The 17806-nt window shown below is 36.0% G+C and overlaps 1 protein-coding gene across 1 annotated transcript in view; it reads right to left on the bottom strand.

Moving 5' to 3' along the window:
* The window catches only part of LOC148952055 (uncharacterized), a 318887-nt gene that overhangs the window by 5769 nt on the left and 295312 nt on the right, over window positions 1-17806 (bottom strand). Inside the window, exons 30-33 of the mRNA XM_089089125.1 lie at window positions 10764-10843; window positions 5913-6193; window positions 2032-2224; window positions 1605-1620 (exon numbers count right to left, since the gene is read on the bottom strand). Of these exons, the coding sequence (XP_088945251.1) occupies window positions 1605-1620; window positions 2032-2224; window positions 5913-6193; window positions 10764-10843 (570 nt within the window). The remainder of the gene's footprint in view (window positions 1-1604; window positions 1621-2031; window positions 2225-5912; window positions 6194-10763; window positions 10844-17806) is intronic.

Here is a 17806-nt window from a genome sequence, read left to right as displayed (position 1 = left end):
AGGATTTTTTCCCTTTTTGACTGCATTGTTTTTAAAGCTAATTTCAAGAATTTTTTCAACTTGGACCACTCAACGCAACTTGAAAAACTGCACGACAGTGGGGCCTCGGAGAAATTTTGCCCAAAATCGTCGCAAACGAAGTGTCCATGCAAAGACAGTATTACGACCAGTGGCTGATCCAGAGGGGGGGAGGAGGGCCCCCCTAACATAGTCTAAAGTAGTGTAATTTACTTAATTAACGCGTTTGCGTTAATTAAACTTGCTCCTAACGCAAGTTTATTGGATTAACCTATTATATTGGATTAAAAAAATCCTGGATCCGCCCCTGATTACGATAAGTATAAAGCCCTGTTTATCAAAAAAGCCTCATTCCAATTCAATCCTCACGTTCTAAGTTTTATTAAGAAATTATTCCCTCCCTCTCCAACCAAGTTAAGGAATGAGTTAAAAAAAATTTCTTACAGTAGCAAGTTCTTATCAGCCCTTAACTTGGTTAGATAGGGAAGGAATCATTCCTTAATAAAACAAGAAAAGTTTACCTATTCCTCTATACGGTAGTTAGCTAAAAGAAGCATCATTCCCTAATAAAACGTAGAAAATGAGAAAAAAGTTGTTAAACAAAAGAGGCCTGAAGTTCAATGTCAATGCAGCCCTTTGAAACTAAAATTTTAACAATTGAGTTATAGATTTTGAAATCCTAGCTTCATTTAAAATAAAAAATGTGCCCAATCTCTGCTATATTTTTATTTAAAATTTTCTATTACCCAATTTCTGTTTCAACCAAATTAAGATTTTTTTCTCATATTTTACTAAACCGTTTGAAGATGATAGGTATAGGAACGATAAGCACACTTTTTTCAAAGAAAAACAAGTTTTCATGGACAACATTTCAAATTTGCAAGGCTTGGGCGCTTAAAATAAATTGGTAGTGTAGCATAGTGTAAAGCATGGCAAATGATATTTAATTGCCTTGTTTGTTTAAACTAGCCAGAGAGCCAAATGACGACGAAGACCACACAGACTGTCCATCATAAAAACGAACAACAGGTTAAGCAATAGGTAATTTCTAGGACAGTGAAACGTGCTCAGACCTCAAATTAATATTTCGGCCTTATATCCAAGGGCCGTCCTCAGATAAACACAGATAAATAAAATATAATTTATAGTGACATGCAAATTTTACAACTAAAACTAAAAATTATTATTAATTATTTCTTAAAAGTCATAGTTTACTGTAAGTTTTGTTGTAATGTGTATATGCGTTTTTCTGAGGACGGCCCTTGGATATAGGGCCGAAATATTCCTTTGAGGCTTGAGCAAGTTTCAATGTCTTAGATATTCCATATTGTTTTACCTGTTATTTATTTTAAAGCCAAAGAACTTGTAAGAGACCAGGCACAAAAAAGTAAGCAGCTGAAGCATATACTTTATCGCGGAAGACTGGAGAAAAAAATGGATTGTTTCCTTCACTGAAACAGAAAATTCTGAGTTTCCTTATCACCCCATCCAACAAAAAACTTGAAATTTCCCTTTGGATTTCCAGCCGTGAGGAAAGACAGGTTATACCTACCAAACTACGTGTAAGAGTTGTAACTGTATACTACCTCTGTAATGAGATATCTCACCTGCCTTTAGGATTCAGGCATAAGACGTTAAAATATACCAACATATACTCTCTCAGGAGCATCTGAAAACCTACTAACTCTAATTATAAAAGTGCTCTGGAAAAACCAATACCCGCTATGTAACATCATGTGACTGTTTTCTAATTAGGGATTGGATAGCTGTTATGGGTACTTACAAAGTAATATGGGCATTTATATTTGTCCCTTTTTGCTAACTCAAGAAGATAAAAATTTCACTTTAAAAAAGAGCAACATGAGTAATAACCAAGCCAAAAGTGCTAGCTCGAAATACGACATTCACAAAAACACGGCCGTTTTTAGATTTAAAAAAACAACGTTAATCTGCCTCTTTATAATTATCATCTGAGCTAAGCAATACTTAAAAAAGATTCATAAATTATTGGACAAACCTGATCGTGGAAAATATGCTTGCATGGAAGTTCTCTTCTATCATTATTCAACATCTCTGAACATATAATACATTCAGCCTCCACAGACTCAGTCCCTCTCCACTCTTTGTCTGTTTTGGCCCAACCCTTCTTCTGACTACCAGCTTTCAAGCCTTGACCTTGACTAGATTTTGAATGATCCCGTTTCTCCTAAAATGATCGTTTAATCAGTAATAGTGAGGTAGTCAGGGAGGAGTCATTAAGACGAGATCCTTGACAAAATTTGATATATTTATCATCTGTAGATTGCAAAATTATATATTTTTTTACCATTACTCTTCATCAGTGGTGATATTTCGGGACCAAAATAGACCCAGCTATTAATATTACAGTTACATGACTCGTCAGGAACGGTGTATAAGATACGAAGTGAATCTTCCATCTAATTTTAGAAAAAAAAACTACCTTTTAAGGGCGTTCGATACCAAAATGCTATTTTGTGAGTCTCAGCGTCGGCTGACAGCAAGGGCGGATACAGGATTTTTTTTCGGGGGGGGGGGTTACTAATTTTTGACTCAGTTTTCGACTAATTTTACTGATTTTTACCTAGGTTTTACTAATTTTCGATTTATTTTCGACTCGGTAAAAAATTTCGGGGGGGGGGGGTCAAAACGGATAACCACCCCGCCCCCAGGATACGGCCTTGGCTGACAGTCTCAAAGACAAAGGACCCATTAGCAAATTTTCTCAGCACCACAGCGAGCTTCTGAAGGAATTTTGGTATAAATTGATAGGGGATTTTAGATGTTTCCACAATTTGAAAAGCTAATGAAAGGCTAGTTAAAGGCAAAGGAGACCTATACTCTCTTACTAATTGTATAGCAAAACGCTGTCAAATCAATGTACGTACAGCATAGATAATGTGCATCTTGTGTCCGCAAAGATTTCAATCAAGGCTGTTGACCACAACAGGAAACTTTAAAAGCTGTCAAAATTATTCAATGAGACTTCTTTTGAACTGATTTTTGACATTTTATATGGAGGTATACTAGAATATTTTTAGGGACTGCCCTTTCTTGAACTTTGAAAAATTCTGCTCCTTTCAACAACAACAAAAAAAAAACTTCCTAATGATGTAAATTTCATTAAATCTGAATATCTATATCTCTAGCACAAAACTGGAGAAGTTTAACAGTTTTTCCAAGATTTTTGGGAAAGTAGGTGTCTGCTTTTAGTTTTATGCCGTTTATTCGGATCCCTTATTAAAGCTATACAAGTTATGGCAAGGCCCCCCCCCCATCAGTTTGGGTAGCTTGACCACACAAACTAAAACAGCTTGTAATGGACGAGATATGGTGATTATTTAATGTATCGAACGACCTTAATGACATTTCGACATAAACTAGTTTTTTTTACTCTACAGCCCAAGTCTGACCTTGCAGAACCTGAGAAACAAATTAAATATAATCGAGCTGTAAATGTTCTTTCATTGATAAAGAGCCAATAAACCTAAGAAAGAAACCATTTATTGTTCATCTTCAAAACATGCAAACCAGGGGCGTAATTTGCTATGGGACAAGGGGGCAAGTGCCCCTCCCAGACCTTGGTTTGCCCCCTCCCCGACCCAAGTCCCCCCCCCCAAGATGAAATTTAGTTTCTTTGAATATATTTTAACTAAAAGGTAAACAACATTTTTTGCCTCCTACCCGGAGGTAAAAATTTTCTAACACGACATAGAAAGTCGCACTGGATATATTTATTAGCTTCCCAACACTTCCATTTTTAGTTCTAAAAAACTCAAATTTTTCCGGGCTCAAAGTTCTCCTCTCTTTCCTGCCAAGATCTTCCTCAAAGGTCTATCTTGACCTGCCTTGGGCCGTAACGAGAACTAGGAATAAGCGTTTCTGATAAACTGAAATTCATGTGTTAACAGTTACAAAAGGAAAAACAATTTATGATGATTTAATGAAAACAAAAATAGATTAAAAATGGTTTTAGAAGGAAGAACGTTAACAGATTTTATCTGTGAATAATTGGGGCATTATAAACTAGTTAGATGTTGGAGGGATTACCCGAAAAGAGAAAGAACCGGTTACTTAAAAAAGACGGAGAACTAGCTTTTAATAATAGAATGGTATTATAAATTTCACTAGCTGTTAATCAAACCAAATTAGACGCGGAAGTTTGTCAAAGCAGCTTCAGCTTATACCTTTGCATATAATTCATCAGTTTGATGTTGACATATCCAAGCGGAAATGATCAGATAAGGCAGATCACGCAGCTGGATGAAAGGCATTTACGATTTTTCAAAAGAATAATTTTCAGTCGTTCATTTACATGCTTTCTCTCGATACAAACGATTGATCTTACCTTGACCGTCAGATAGTTAAAACATGACAAGTATACAAAAAGTCACCATCAAATTAAGGAACTGACATTAAATCTCAATTGTGGGATATCGAAGAAAAAAATGAAAATGAGTTTCTGAGTAAATATAATAGCCTGTTAAGTTTCAATTATTTGTTTGTTTTTTGTTGTTGTTGTTTTTAACACAGAAAGTGAAAGCAATTTCAGTTTATTTGCATAGTTGATTTACGGACGCTTAAAAGCACTATTTTAAATTAGCTTTGAATTCAAACTTCCACATGGACTACGCGCTAAAATAGCGTAGTAGTAATGAACGATATGTCTTGAATGTATTTTTTTTTCAGGGCCTCCTCATATAGCAGTTACGGCCCCGGAAACCTTGGGGAGGGCTCATTTGATCTGAGGGCAATCAGCACCCTATACTCTACCTTTTTGTGTCCCTGCGAATCCAAAGGCATTAGATCAAATAAAAATTGGCATCATGAGTCTCCTTCAAATAGGCATCAACAAGGTTTTTCAATATGTGTCACAGAAGGGCAAACAGATAGCCCATAGAATCTTGGTGCAAACACGAAATAGTCTTGACTGGGTGTAAAAAACAAGTCAATGTTGCGGACTGAATCAATGAAAACTCCTGAGCAAAGAAGTCCTGACTCGTTGCAAACACGAGATAAACCAGGAATAAGTGCAAAATGAGCAAAAGTGATAAAAGGATAAGTGAAAAAATGAGCCATGCCCAATCTGCACTTAGTCGTCTCCGCCAAGGACAAATGTTAGAGGAAATCTTGAGGGGGGGGGGGGCTCAATGTGAAATGGGTATCAATAAGCGAAATATTGGGGGGGGGGAAATCGACAAGGGCACTAAAATTTGACCAAATTGACAGATTTATTTTGAAAAGAGTGAAAAACGGAAAAAATACAAAGAATAAGGGCGCCAGAAAAAATCTTGAGGGGTCGGGGCTCCCCCGCCCCCCCCCCCCCGGATCCGCCAGTGGTCTCCATTATTTATTTTTTAGCATAAGGACTTACTCGTTACTCTCGACCAAATTGAGAGATTTATTAAAAAAAAGGTGAAAAACAGAAGGAAAAACAAGGAATAAGGGCACCAAAAAAAATCTTGGGGGCCCAAGCTCCCTCGCCCCCCAGGATCCGCCAGTGGTCGGTCTCCACTACCTAATTTTTAGCAGAAGGATAGGCAAGTAGCATCTCGTTACTGATGGGGCAAATCAAATGGTTTATCTATCTTTCAGCTACTGAATTTTTCAACTCTCCTAAAAATTAACCGGAGTTCTTTGGGAGGAGGTTAATGTAAAGACCTTAACATCGGTGGAATCGAGGAGTTGTCGTCATTATGTCGGCCTATTACTGAGATACGTTTGTAGCACTAGCAGGTTATATAAAAAATGATCACCCTTCTTAATATTAGTGAACCGAATAACAAACCCCTTTAGTTCTACCTGACAGAAAGGGGCTGGATAGAAGAAGCAAAAAGCGATCAGGAGATTCCTACTGATATCAGTTTCATACTTACTGTTGATTTGCCTAACGTCGGGAATGGTTTGATTCGCAGGGAATGGTTTGATGGTCTAAAATCTTGGGAAGGTCGACCCCTGGTAGCTCCGGCACTAATTCTAATACAGTCCTTAGATGAACTTGGCTCTGGATTTTTCAAGTCAGAAACAACCACCACATTAGTAAAAGGGATTTTCTTTGAAGCTTTTCTACTCGACGACCAATTGTATTTGCTTTTTTCCGGCCTATATGGCAAATCAAAATCATCATTCAAATCTTCACCGGCTACAACTTCTTTGGCTAGAAGAGATTAGAAAATTAAAAAAAAAAAAGAATATAAAGAAAACCAATTTAGGAAACACACAGGCTGATCTTTTCTTTTGTTAATTTGATTCGGACTCAATGGAACCGAAAAAAAAACTTTTAAGGAGTAAAAGAGAGAGCAAAAAGCAAATTTGCACCAAAAAAGGGAGATAACCAAGAAAAAACCTATAACTGTATCAAAGAGAAAGAAATAAAACGAAAAAACATAGTAAATCTCAAACTTAATTGTAACAGAACTAGCTAAATTTCAAATTTTAAACCGAAAATTCAAAAGGATGTTTTTCACTATATCTCGTCATTTCTGGCTCCCTTATTCCAAAAACTTGCTTTAAAAAACGTGGGAAGACATTATTAGTGGTAGGAAAAAAGTTCAGCCTTTAATACTGATTAAATAATGACAAACAAGATTTCTCCGTGTGAGCTTCATGTGTCACATTGAGAATTAAAGCGAACAGAGATTATTTCGTGTGTAAGTGGGATGCCACCACCTCATCCTCTTCACAGTAAAACTTGAATAGCACTTAAATGAATATAAATTATTCCATATATGAGGGGGGGGGGGGGTGCCCACTTCCCACTTAATCTCCTCAATTTACACTAAAATTGAGCTTTTTGCTCCGAATGCATTAAAAAACGGAATGCCTGTTTAAAAGAGGATAATTGGAAAATGATAAAAAGTATTTTTCATAATGGCTTAGGAATGGAAGAGCTTGTTGATGCGCATTTCCTTTAAACAACAATATTTCATATATCAAGTGTTTCGGGAGGCGATCGGTAAATAAAAACTCGCAATTACACATTAACATTACTTGCTGCCCTCACAAATACTTTCAGGGAAGCACTATGAAGCTGTCATCAAAGGATTTTGCTTGGAAGTAGTATACCTTACTCCAAGTATAACGAAAACAATAAATTCGGTCGTAGTAAATGTAAAAAAGCTTCCTCAAGCGCAATATATGAAGAAACGAGGAAACAGAAATACTATTTCAACGTAAAAACGAAACAAGTAGGAGTAATATAAGCAAATGGCATTCCTTATCGTCTGACGTCTAAAGCCCACGCGATATCTCAAAGAATTATCCTCTGTCGTCAATTATAGACGAGAGAGAGTGTGGACAATCTATTTAGAGTTGATTATGCTGTCTTGGCATTCCCTGTAGAGCTTGGACAAGAGATGCGAATAAACAACACAAAACTGAAAGCCGAAACCCACTTTCCCGTAAATCTCAGAAAACCATTCAAATTCCCCCAATTTAATACCAGAGATAGAGATATTCAGTCTGAATGAAACTTACATCGGTAGAAAGTATGAGTTTCCCTTTTTGATTAAATACGTAGAGCAGAGTTGTCTTTTTAAAGTTCAGGAAAGGGCAGTCCCAAAAAACGTTCTAGCATAGATGTTCGAAAACCGCTAAAAGTCAACTCAAAGGACTTATCATTTGAGTGATTTTGTCACTTTGGGAGTTCCCTTTTGTGTTGTTTTGATTGACAAACTCGCCAACAAAAAGAAAATAAATTTCAGTGTCTTTGCAGTCAAACTTCATAGCCGAACCCTGAGCTCTTGACAAGCTTTTGATGATAGCATTCGTTCATGGACCTTGTGTCGTTAAGACGATCAGCCGACGCTAAAGCTTGAAAAATGATTTTTAGGTATCGCATCACGTCACAAAAACATCTGAAGAGGCTTAGATTGTATAATAGGTACGATTTCCTTCATACAAACTGTTTGATTCATAGAGTAGATGGGATTTCCTTCATACATGACATGCCTGAATGCCCTGAAAGCTAAGATGTAATCTAATCTAAATTTTGTGATATTTGTAACAATTTTTTACTTTGTAGAAGATCAGTCTTCAGCTTCAGTCAGTTGATGCAAGTCAGCATGATTTGTAGAATTTAATAACAAACCAATAAGATGGCCTAACCACATGTTTTTGGTGCGACGGGTACCAAAAGATCGTATTTCCATCAATGTAAATTTTAAAGTAGGGACAAAATAATGATTAGCTAAATTGTTGTCTTTCTACTGCAATAGCCAATTTTCATTTTGGATTCTGTACATAAGATAATTCTCCCATTAAATTTGTAATGTTTTTCATTAACAAACTAAATTTCATCTTGATGGATGTCTGATGTGTAGACTAACTCACTTGACTTGAAACTTGACGACAAATAACCATCTGACGTATATAAGTTCTAATAACACACTAACTAGAGAAGATAGACGAAAAAGAAACAATCATAGAAAAGAAAAAGAAAATTTCAACGAGTAAAATTTTTTCAGCCATTTCACTAGTTAAAAATTTTTCCTCGTCCGAACTTTCTTTTTCTTTTCTAAGATTTTGCGCTTTTTTGTCAATAATCATTTGATGCATAACTGATAGTAAGATATGTGTATGTGTGAACGAATGTATTGTGTATTGTGAACAAATTTCTGTTCGAAGAAAATTGGTTATCAGCTCTTCAAGAATTATTTATCAGCGTTAAAACAACATTGAATTACTCTTAGTTCCAAAGTTGATTTCCTTGCCATGGGCCGAATTTTAACGTCACTACTAAGAAAGGAGCAAAGAGTAAGCTCCAATTTCCTAATCAATGGGGAAATTATTAAATTTAGGAGGCATATGCGATTCCATCCCTCTGTCTCAGTATCAAACACAGATAAAAAAAAAACACAACAAATGACACGTAAAAGTAGGTGGCAGCCCTTTTATACCTGTGTGAAGAGGCTACTTTTTGGAATTCTAAACTTTTTATTTATTGTTCTAAGATAATATTTTAGCGATGGAGCCAAGGAACTATGGCACATCTAAAGCACTTCTATATATCAGTCTCATTAGAATTTGAAAAAGGAGCCTGCTTGTTTCCTCGGTTGAGCAGAGCCTTCAACTCGAAAGCAGAACCAGTACTCGAAGAAACAAAAGTTTGGGGAACAAATTTCAGATAATCCTCTTCGACACAGATTATAGAACATCGCTTCAAGTCCTACGCTTCACAATCTAGCTCAAAGACAAACAAACCCCTCTTTTTGGACCCAGAAAGGATTTATACACAATATTATTACAACATACACAATATAACCCAACATTATTTTTAATAAATTGATTGCTTATCAAAAATTGAAGATTTTCTTTAATGGATCTAGAACAATAGTAAAAAGCAGTTAAAGACTCAATGGAAGGAGTGTAGACTTAGTAATGAAAGAAAGGCAGCAAAGCATAGATGGAGACACTTTATGAAGACGACCAATAGTAACCAAATATTGTGATAATAACTAAATATCTTACTACTGATCATAAACAATACATCAAATAGTGTGTTAACTGCCATAATACAGAGATATATTGCAAAAGTCAATTTTCCATAAAGAAGAATTCAAACTTTTCAGGAATATGAAAAAAAACCCAGAAATTTCAGGAATGTATAAAACAGAAATTTCACAAATAGATACACAGCTAAAAAGGATAAATTAAAGAAAAAAAACATTAAAAAACGACCGTTCCCAAATATAAACATGACTTCATCAGATTTAAAGGAAAGTACGAGGGGACCGAACTTATGAAAAAGATTTTTTAATCTCTTTCATTTTAGTATTTTAACTTTTATTTCATTTTATTAGATGTAGAAAGTAAACCATTGTCTACTGGTAGTTTTGGTTACCTAATTGACTGAACATATTTCAAACAGTAGCTGTACGAAAAATGTGGTTTTATACCGCTTTCTAGGGGCTATGAAGAGAGAAAGGTTGAAATGGATAGGACATGTCTTACAGATGAAGGATGACAGATTGTCGAGGATCTTCCTTTTGGGCCCTCCATCTAGGGTCAAACAAATGCACGTTGTCCCCGAATTTGACGGAAAAGGTCATAAGAAGGGATTTAAAGTGAACTGGAACTTCTTGGGAGTGTGTAAAGAGAGAAGCTATGAATTGATTGGGATGGAGGAGAAGCATACGCAGATGTATTGGTCTCACATGTCTTGGTGCTGCACTGAGTTTTTAGTAGTAGAAGTACTAGTAGCTTCTACTACTGAATTCTAAACACTTTTGCAGTATCTATTTACCTGTCAAGAGCCGTATATAGGCAGGATTTTTTTTTCTTAAAGAAGGTTAATAATAACAATAGTGCAAGGGTTCAACCTTCACTCACCATGGTAATCAACTGTCAAATTTGAGGTTGACGATTGTTTTCGGTGGTTAGGTCTCTAATTTCAGTCAGCAGACGATTTCTGAAAAATATATTAAGGACATTTGGGAGGAAGAAATGAATTTTCCAAAAGTTGGGACCTATCTTGATAAATTTTTTCACACTCGAAATGTTTCACACCTGAAAGCAAAAACTTTTCAGGAATAATTATGTGCCGTTTTCGAAAAACCCATATTTATGCGCATACATACAATTAGTGTTCATTTAAAAAGACATATAGATATATGTGAGGCATACCTATTGGTAGGTATGCATGGTCGATAGGGCAAGAGGGAGTTAAAAAAACAAAACAAAATTCCAATTCTACTTTTCTTAGCAAAGAAGAAAAAGAAATAAAAAACCTTTTTGTTTCACGTCACTATCAGCTGTCTTCTTTAGCGGAAAGCCTTTAGGGACATTTGGCTTCTGTACTTCAGACTCTCTGTAAAAGAAGGACAAAAATAATTAGTATTAATCACTAATATTATTAAAGTAGTAATGCATTATGACAATATAATATTTATAATATTAATATCATAATAATATAATAATTACCATTATTACTGTTTGGTTCTTGGTATTTTTTTTTTATTAATCCTGCAAAGATATGTCTCGAAATTTATGCATAAACATTAAATCAATCGACAAAATAAATTTGCCACAATTTCAAATACTTTTACTATGGGCAGAAGAAATGCGACAAAATGGAAGACACACAAAAAAGAAAAAAAAGTGCTGAGCTGTAGAATTTAGGAAAACAGTCATTTAGTTTTTTTTCTAAGAGAATAAAATGTGAACACATTCTAAAAACCGAGAGACAGTTGTAAAAGCATCCGTGAGTCATTTAGTAAAAATTGAAAAAAAAACCCGAAAAAATTGAAAAAGCGGGAAATTGTAGGAAAGTAGACAATAATCTATTACAACGTTTGAGGTTCCCCCTCGAAAACTGTAAGACTTTTTGCCTATTATCTTTTACAATTGACATTACGTATACTATGAGCAAATGTCCAAAAAGCCAAATATTAGAGACAGGGGGAGGAAGGTTTAATAAGACAAAAGTGATTTTTTACACCCCAATATGAAGGATTTCCGTATTTAGTGCGTTTTTAGCAAAATAGCCCAAATCATGTGCTGAAGGCCAATATTTAGAGGGGATCTTAATCTGTACTCCTATGCGTCGACGTGATCATGTAACTTTCGTGCTCAATTAATTTTTCATGTTGAGACTTAGACACAATGACCAGACCTTAGCATTTGAAATATGGTCCCCAGCGTTGCCAACGGTTCGGTCACTTCGCAAAACACTGATAGTCACTTCCCAAAACAACCTAAAAACATAATTTAGATGTCCAGCCTTCGTAGAGAACACATTTTTCGGCCTTTCTGAAGATTTAACCTTTCTGCATACATTATCGTCAGTATAATTTGGGTTTGGCATGACAAACGGAAAAAAAAATTTATTGGAAAACAAATAGGCTTCAGGCAATACTTCAATATCTTCTTTATCGTAATAGAAATAAAAACAGATGGTCAAGAGTTAATTGGCCCTTCAATCAAGATTTTTAACGAGATTTAGCTTTCTCCTTGTGCGTTATTTATCACACGAATATCAAATGTGACCCACATGAACGTCATAAGACAAACACTTCTTGAAAAAGGATAAAAAAAATATAGTTTTAGAGGTCACCCAAATTTCACACACTAATTTTGTAAATGAAGAAAATTTGCCTTATTTTCGAAAAAAGGAGAAACACCCCCTAAAAGTCATATAACCTTAATGAAAATCACACCATCAGATTCAGCGTATCAGAGAACCCTACAGTAGAGGTTTCAAGCTCCTATCTGCAAAAATGTGGAATTTTATATTTTTTGCTAGAAGAAAGATCACGGATGCGTGTTTCTTTTTTTTTTTGTCTTTTTCCCAGGGGTGATCGTATCGACCCAGTGGTCCTAAAATATCGCGAGAGGGCTCATTCGAACGGAAATTAAAAGCTCTAGTGCCCTTTTTAAGCAACCAAAAAAAGGAGGGCAATTAGGCCCCCTCCCACGCTCATTTTTTCCCCAAAGTCACCCCATCCAAAATTGTGAGATAGCCATTTTGTTCAGAATGGTCGAAAAATACAATAACTATGTCTTTGAGGATGATTAATCCCCCACAGTCCCCGGGGGAAGGGCTGCAAGTTATGAACTTTGCCCAATGTTTACACATAGTATTGGTTATTGCAAAGTATACAGCAATTTTCAGGGGGGATTTTTCCTGGTAGGGGGGGGGGGGTGGCTCGGGGGTTAAGTGGGAGGATCTTTCAATGGAGGAAGTTTTCATAGGGGGAGGGACATTGCTATGAAGGAGGCACCGGATTTCCCAGCATTATTAAAAAGAAAACGATCAGAAATTAAATAAACAAAAAACAAGTTTTTCAACTGAAAGTAAGGAGCTCTTCAAAACTTAAAATGAACAGAAATTATTATGTATATGATTGGGTTTGCCACATATTCAATACCTCGCTCTTTACGCTCGAGTTTTTTTTAGTACTTTCATAAGACCTATTTATTCTAATTAACGGCCTTTGTGATTAAGAGGTCATTCTTAAAGAATTGGAACAAAATTTGAACTTTGGCGTAAAGGGCGAGGTATTGACTAGGGGGCGAACCCCCAAATATACATAATAAAAATATACGAATATAGAAGTTAGTTAAGTAAGTTAATTCGTAAGTTACATATATTTATTACTAATAAAAACGCTCGTAGATAAAATTAAACAAGTTTCGAGAAAGCCATTTAACCAAAAAAAGTATAATTAATATGGAAATTTCGTTTTAATTATTCATGTACGGTGAGCCAAAATTAAAACTTGTATTAATTCAAAAACCTTCAGAAATTAAATAAAAAAAGTTTTTTTCTTAACTGAAAGTAAGGAGCAACATTAAAACTTAAAACCGTATATGGAAGGGGCTGTCCCCTCCTCATCGCCTCGCTCTTTACACTAAAGTTTGACTCTGTCTCACAACTTTATTTTTTAAAACAATAAAAAAGTTTAGCGTAAAGAGCGAGGCGTGGAGGAGGAGACAGCCCCTTTCATATACGGAATAATTTCTGTTCATTTTAAGTTTTAATATCCCTTACTTTCATATCCTTTTTAATATCCTTACTTTCAGTAAAAAAAAAACTTGTTTTGTTTTATTTATTTAATCTCTGTAAAGCGCAAATGACACTCTGGCTTTTAGAAGACTTACTGAACCATAATAAATTTTTAAAATATTTTCTTTTATAATTTTAATGAATCCAAAATTGCTCAGACTCCCAGGAATTAATGCTAGTATATATTGAACAATCCGTATTAGTTCTTTTCAGTGATCTTATTTAAACAGGTTTAATCTTAAATAGGGTAAAAGAGGAGTTAACCCTACTCCTGTTTCTGGTAATATCTGTTCGTTTTGAGCTTCATTTATTCACTGATAGTGATTTCTATCACTAACAAGCTTAAATTATGATCTGATTTTATATCTGGCTATTTTTGGATAAATGGGCCTCTTATTATTCTTTCAAAAACTTTTTTTGGAAACAGAGGACAAAATTTAATACTTATAATGGCTATGACGAATTTTTAAATAACTAACGCCGATATATCCTTGTTTTTTTAATTAAGTAAAATTTAAAATGGTTTTTAGACTTTAACTTTATGAAAAAAGAAGTAGTTTCAACTTAATTTCATTTTGTCGCAGTAATTGATCAACATAATGACGGCGGCTCCTGACCATAAATTACTTATTGGCTTATAGTACAGTCGATATAAGGTTTAACCTCTTTGCAAAAGTTTTGATTGGTACCATAAGAACCGGAAAAAAAATTCTCTACAACATATGAAAAATCGGCCAAAAATCAGACAAGGTGAAATTGAGCGTTTTTTGTCTTTTCTTCTAAAGTGATGACTTTTTAAAAACGACTTAATTCGCCCGCATAGAAAGCCGGTAATAGGCAAATCTGGTACGTGGAGCAGCTTAATAACCAAGACAAACAAAAAACTCAAAAATAGCAGCCGGTTGAAATGATCGCAGAAGGTCAGAAATGGCTGCTAAATTTTACATCTCAGGGAGCTCTGTCTTGAGTTTTGTAAATAAAGTTAGGAAACCTGTTTCTATCAGAATTCAGAGGTGATTTTTCTGTTTAAATTTTGGCTCAGTTCAGTGTCAAGTGGATGTGTGACGCACTTCAGTGTCGAGTCGAAAACTATAGGCTATAAATCATAGAATATATAAAAAAAATATCCTTCACACACCTCAACATGGTTAAATAGAGCCAAGGGTAATAATTACTCTGAAAAAAATTATAACATTAAGCTGCTTGCCCTTGAATATTTTTGGTTATAAACAAACGACACGAATTTGCTAATTAGGAAGACCTGTTTGTGGACAGGTGAGCCTTTCGGGCAAGTTACAAGTCAGGCTCATTAAAGATGCTCATAGCAACAGTCAAAACCAAATCAACTAATGGTAAACAAAACGGAGTTTCAAAAAATGAATACAAGATCTAACGTCGTCTGAAAAATCTTTCATCTGTTAAGGAATTTATTTACATCCGCTGTGTGTATTGTAGGGTAGATATTTGAAACCACGACTACTGCTAATCAGGGTTGCCACTCGGTGAAAAAAATTCAGTACTTATGCATCATATCTTACACACGAAAGAAGTCAACTTTGGTTAATGCTAATGAAATAAAATAAAATAGGATGAAAATATAATAGTTTGGAATCAAATTTGGGCTACATATTTGCACATTAGGGGGGTGAGAGTGGGGGGTAGAGCATAGCATATATAAAATACGTAACCTAACCTAGGTATCCCCCCCCAAAATCCCAAAAAACGACAGTTTAAATATCGTAAACACAATGTGAAACCACACTTTGCGATCCATTTCTCTATTGCAAATACCCGTTTGACTGGTTTCCTTTAGTGTTTTCCGATACAGTATATAGCGGTGTGTAAGATATAATCCATATGTACCAAAAATTCACTAGATTTTGGTGATAATCTCGTTGACTTAGTGATTTTCTTCAATAATCTAGTGATTTATGTGCTGATTTTGTGATTTTCCTTTGAAGGCAATATACAAAATCACTAGAAATGGGGAAAAATCACAAGAGATGGCAACCCTGCTGCCAATACTACTAAACAAACCTCACTGCAGCACCAAGCGACCTGATGCCAATACAGATGTGCACGATCCTCCTCCATCCCAATCAATTCAAAGATTCCCTCCTTAGTTGTAACCCTTCAATTACTTCTGTGACGCCCATACGGACTACACCTTTCTTCCATTGGTTCGATGGCGCAAGAACAAGGTTTAGCAGCGCATCCCTCTTTTGGAGACCAGGTGCCGCAATTCTGCTTCTATGCAAATTCCCAGCCCTGGCAAGATTCCCGCCCCTGACAAGAGTCCGGGGTGTTTCAATTACTTGGAATGTGGTCGGAATAATAGAAAAGTAGTAATAACAAGGGAAGCTCTCAATCCCTCACTCGTGTTTCTAGGCACGATTCCCGCCCAGGCAAGATTTGGCATGTCCATGCAAGATTTGGCATGCCCAGGCAAGAGTCCTGGGTCTTTCAATTACTTGGAATGTGGTCGGTATAATACACACTCAGTAATAACAGGGAGATTAATAGGGGATTACTGGAAGTCAGATAAGTGAAGTTCCTAGCCCCTCGCACCTGTACAATGCGGTCAGCTGTTTCTACCTGAGCCCTCTGACGTCACGGCATCCCTGTTTCTAGCTGGCTAGATTTCGAGCGCATGCCCTGTTTATAGTGACATTCCTGGGTGTTTCAATTATCTGGAATGTGGTCAGGATAATACACAAGTTCAGTTAACAAGGGGAGCTCTTCACCCCTCGCACATGCAAAATACAGTCACCAGCTCTATTAAAGGGAACACACTTGGCAAAACTCCATGACACACCCCTCTGGACTCCATTGGTGTTACACGACTTACCCCGTTTCAAACAGTCAGGTGTGTTATGCTTGACACAATTTTATCTCACCCTGCCACAGGTACCCATGAGGTAACCCTCGCTTAGAACGTAACGACAGCTCACACCTTACGTAATGATTATGCAACACTGTCACGTAATACTTTTTTTTTGCCCGAAACCCCCAAAGTGTTTCTTTTTTCGTTAACTTAATGGCGGCACACACTTTATGTAAGGTCACTTAATGATTGTGCAACCATCACAGACCGATAATACCTTGTTTGACATTTTCCTTTCTTTCATTCTTTTTCCTTAGTTCTTGAGCCCACAAGGACTCGAAAGGTCAATTTTCTTCCAAGGGGAACGCGCTCAAACCGAGAGGACTAAACCACTATTCCAAATATTGTGTCCTACTCTTAATATTCTAAAATTAACCTGACATAAGATACCTAAGATTCCCCATTTTTGGCATACACTAGAATGACGCGTTACTCTCAAAATTTGACACGCTCCAGGAGAAATTTGCTCTTAAGATATTAATAAAGGGAAATGCATTCAATACCTGTATAGATTTATGGTAGTTCTAAGACATTTAACTTTTAGCTTTTTGGCATTCCTTTAGCTAGAATGCTAGTTTTATACCACAATTCACTTGAAAACCCCTGTACTGAACAGACACAGTCTTTTTTTGGCTAAAATAAATGTTTATAATTACATTATATTTCGTAGGATTATCTGTATCTTTTAGATACGAACGTGCCTCATACGGCATTCCAGTCTCTGAAACAGGAGATTTAATATTCCTATAGATTTTCAGAAATTCTAAGAACATATAACTTTTAGCTTTTCGGCATTCCATTGACTAGAATGCTAGTTTTATACCACAATTCGCTTGAAAACCCCTGTACTGAAGAGACACAGTCTTTTTTGGCAAAAATAAATCTCTATGTTATCATTTTAAATTTTATAGGATTTGCAGTACCTTTTAGAAACAAATGTGGCTCATACGGCATCCCACCTCTGAAACAGGAGATTCAATATTCCTATACATTTTCAGAAATTCTAAGAACATACAACTTTTAGCTCGGACTCTCAATAAATCCAAAGGGGAGGCATGTTGCATTTATACCCACAAGTGTATCAGCCCTTGTACAACATAACCCATTTAACTTAACCCCCGTTCAACTAAACCTCTGTTTAACCCCAACATTCTGATTTATATATAAACGGGACCAAATTTTATAACCGTACATCTGAACCCGGTTAACTGAATCCACGTTCAACAGAATCCCCAATTTTTGCATAACCTCCCCTTGTTTCAGCCCTCATGTAACCCAGGGGGCATTTTTCAGCAAAAATATCAAAACGCGCAAAGGCACAAACTCTATTTTGAGAAATTCTTCTTCCCACCTATCCCGCGCACTACTGGGGAGTTTGGTCA

Source organism: Artemia sp. Qi Xiang Cuo, chromosome 5 (genome assembly GCF_049724085.1).
Source record: "Artemia sp. Qi Xiang Cuo chromosome 5, ASM4972408v1, whole genome shotgun sequence".
Classification (NCBI taxonomy): Eukaryota; Metazoa; Arthropoda; class Branchiopoda; order Anostraca; family Artemiidae; genus Artemia; species Artemia sp. Qi Xiang Cuo.
The sequence above is the reverse complement of the archived record's forward strand: the minus strand, read 5'-3'. Positions and strand labels throughout refer to the sequence as shown.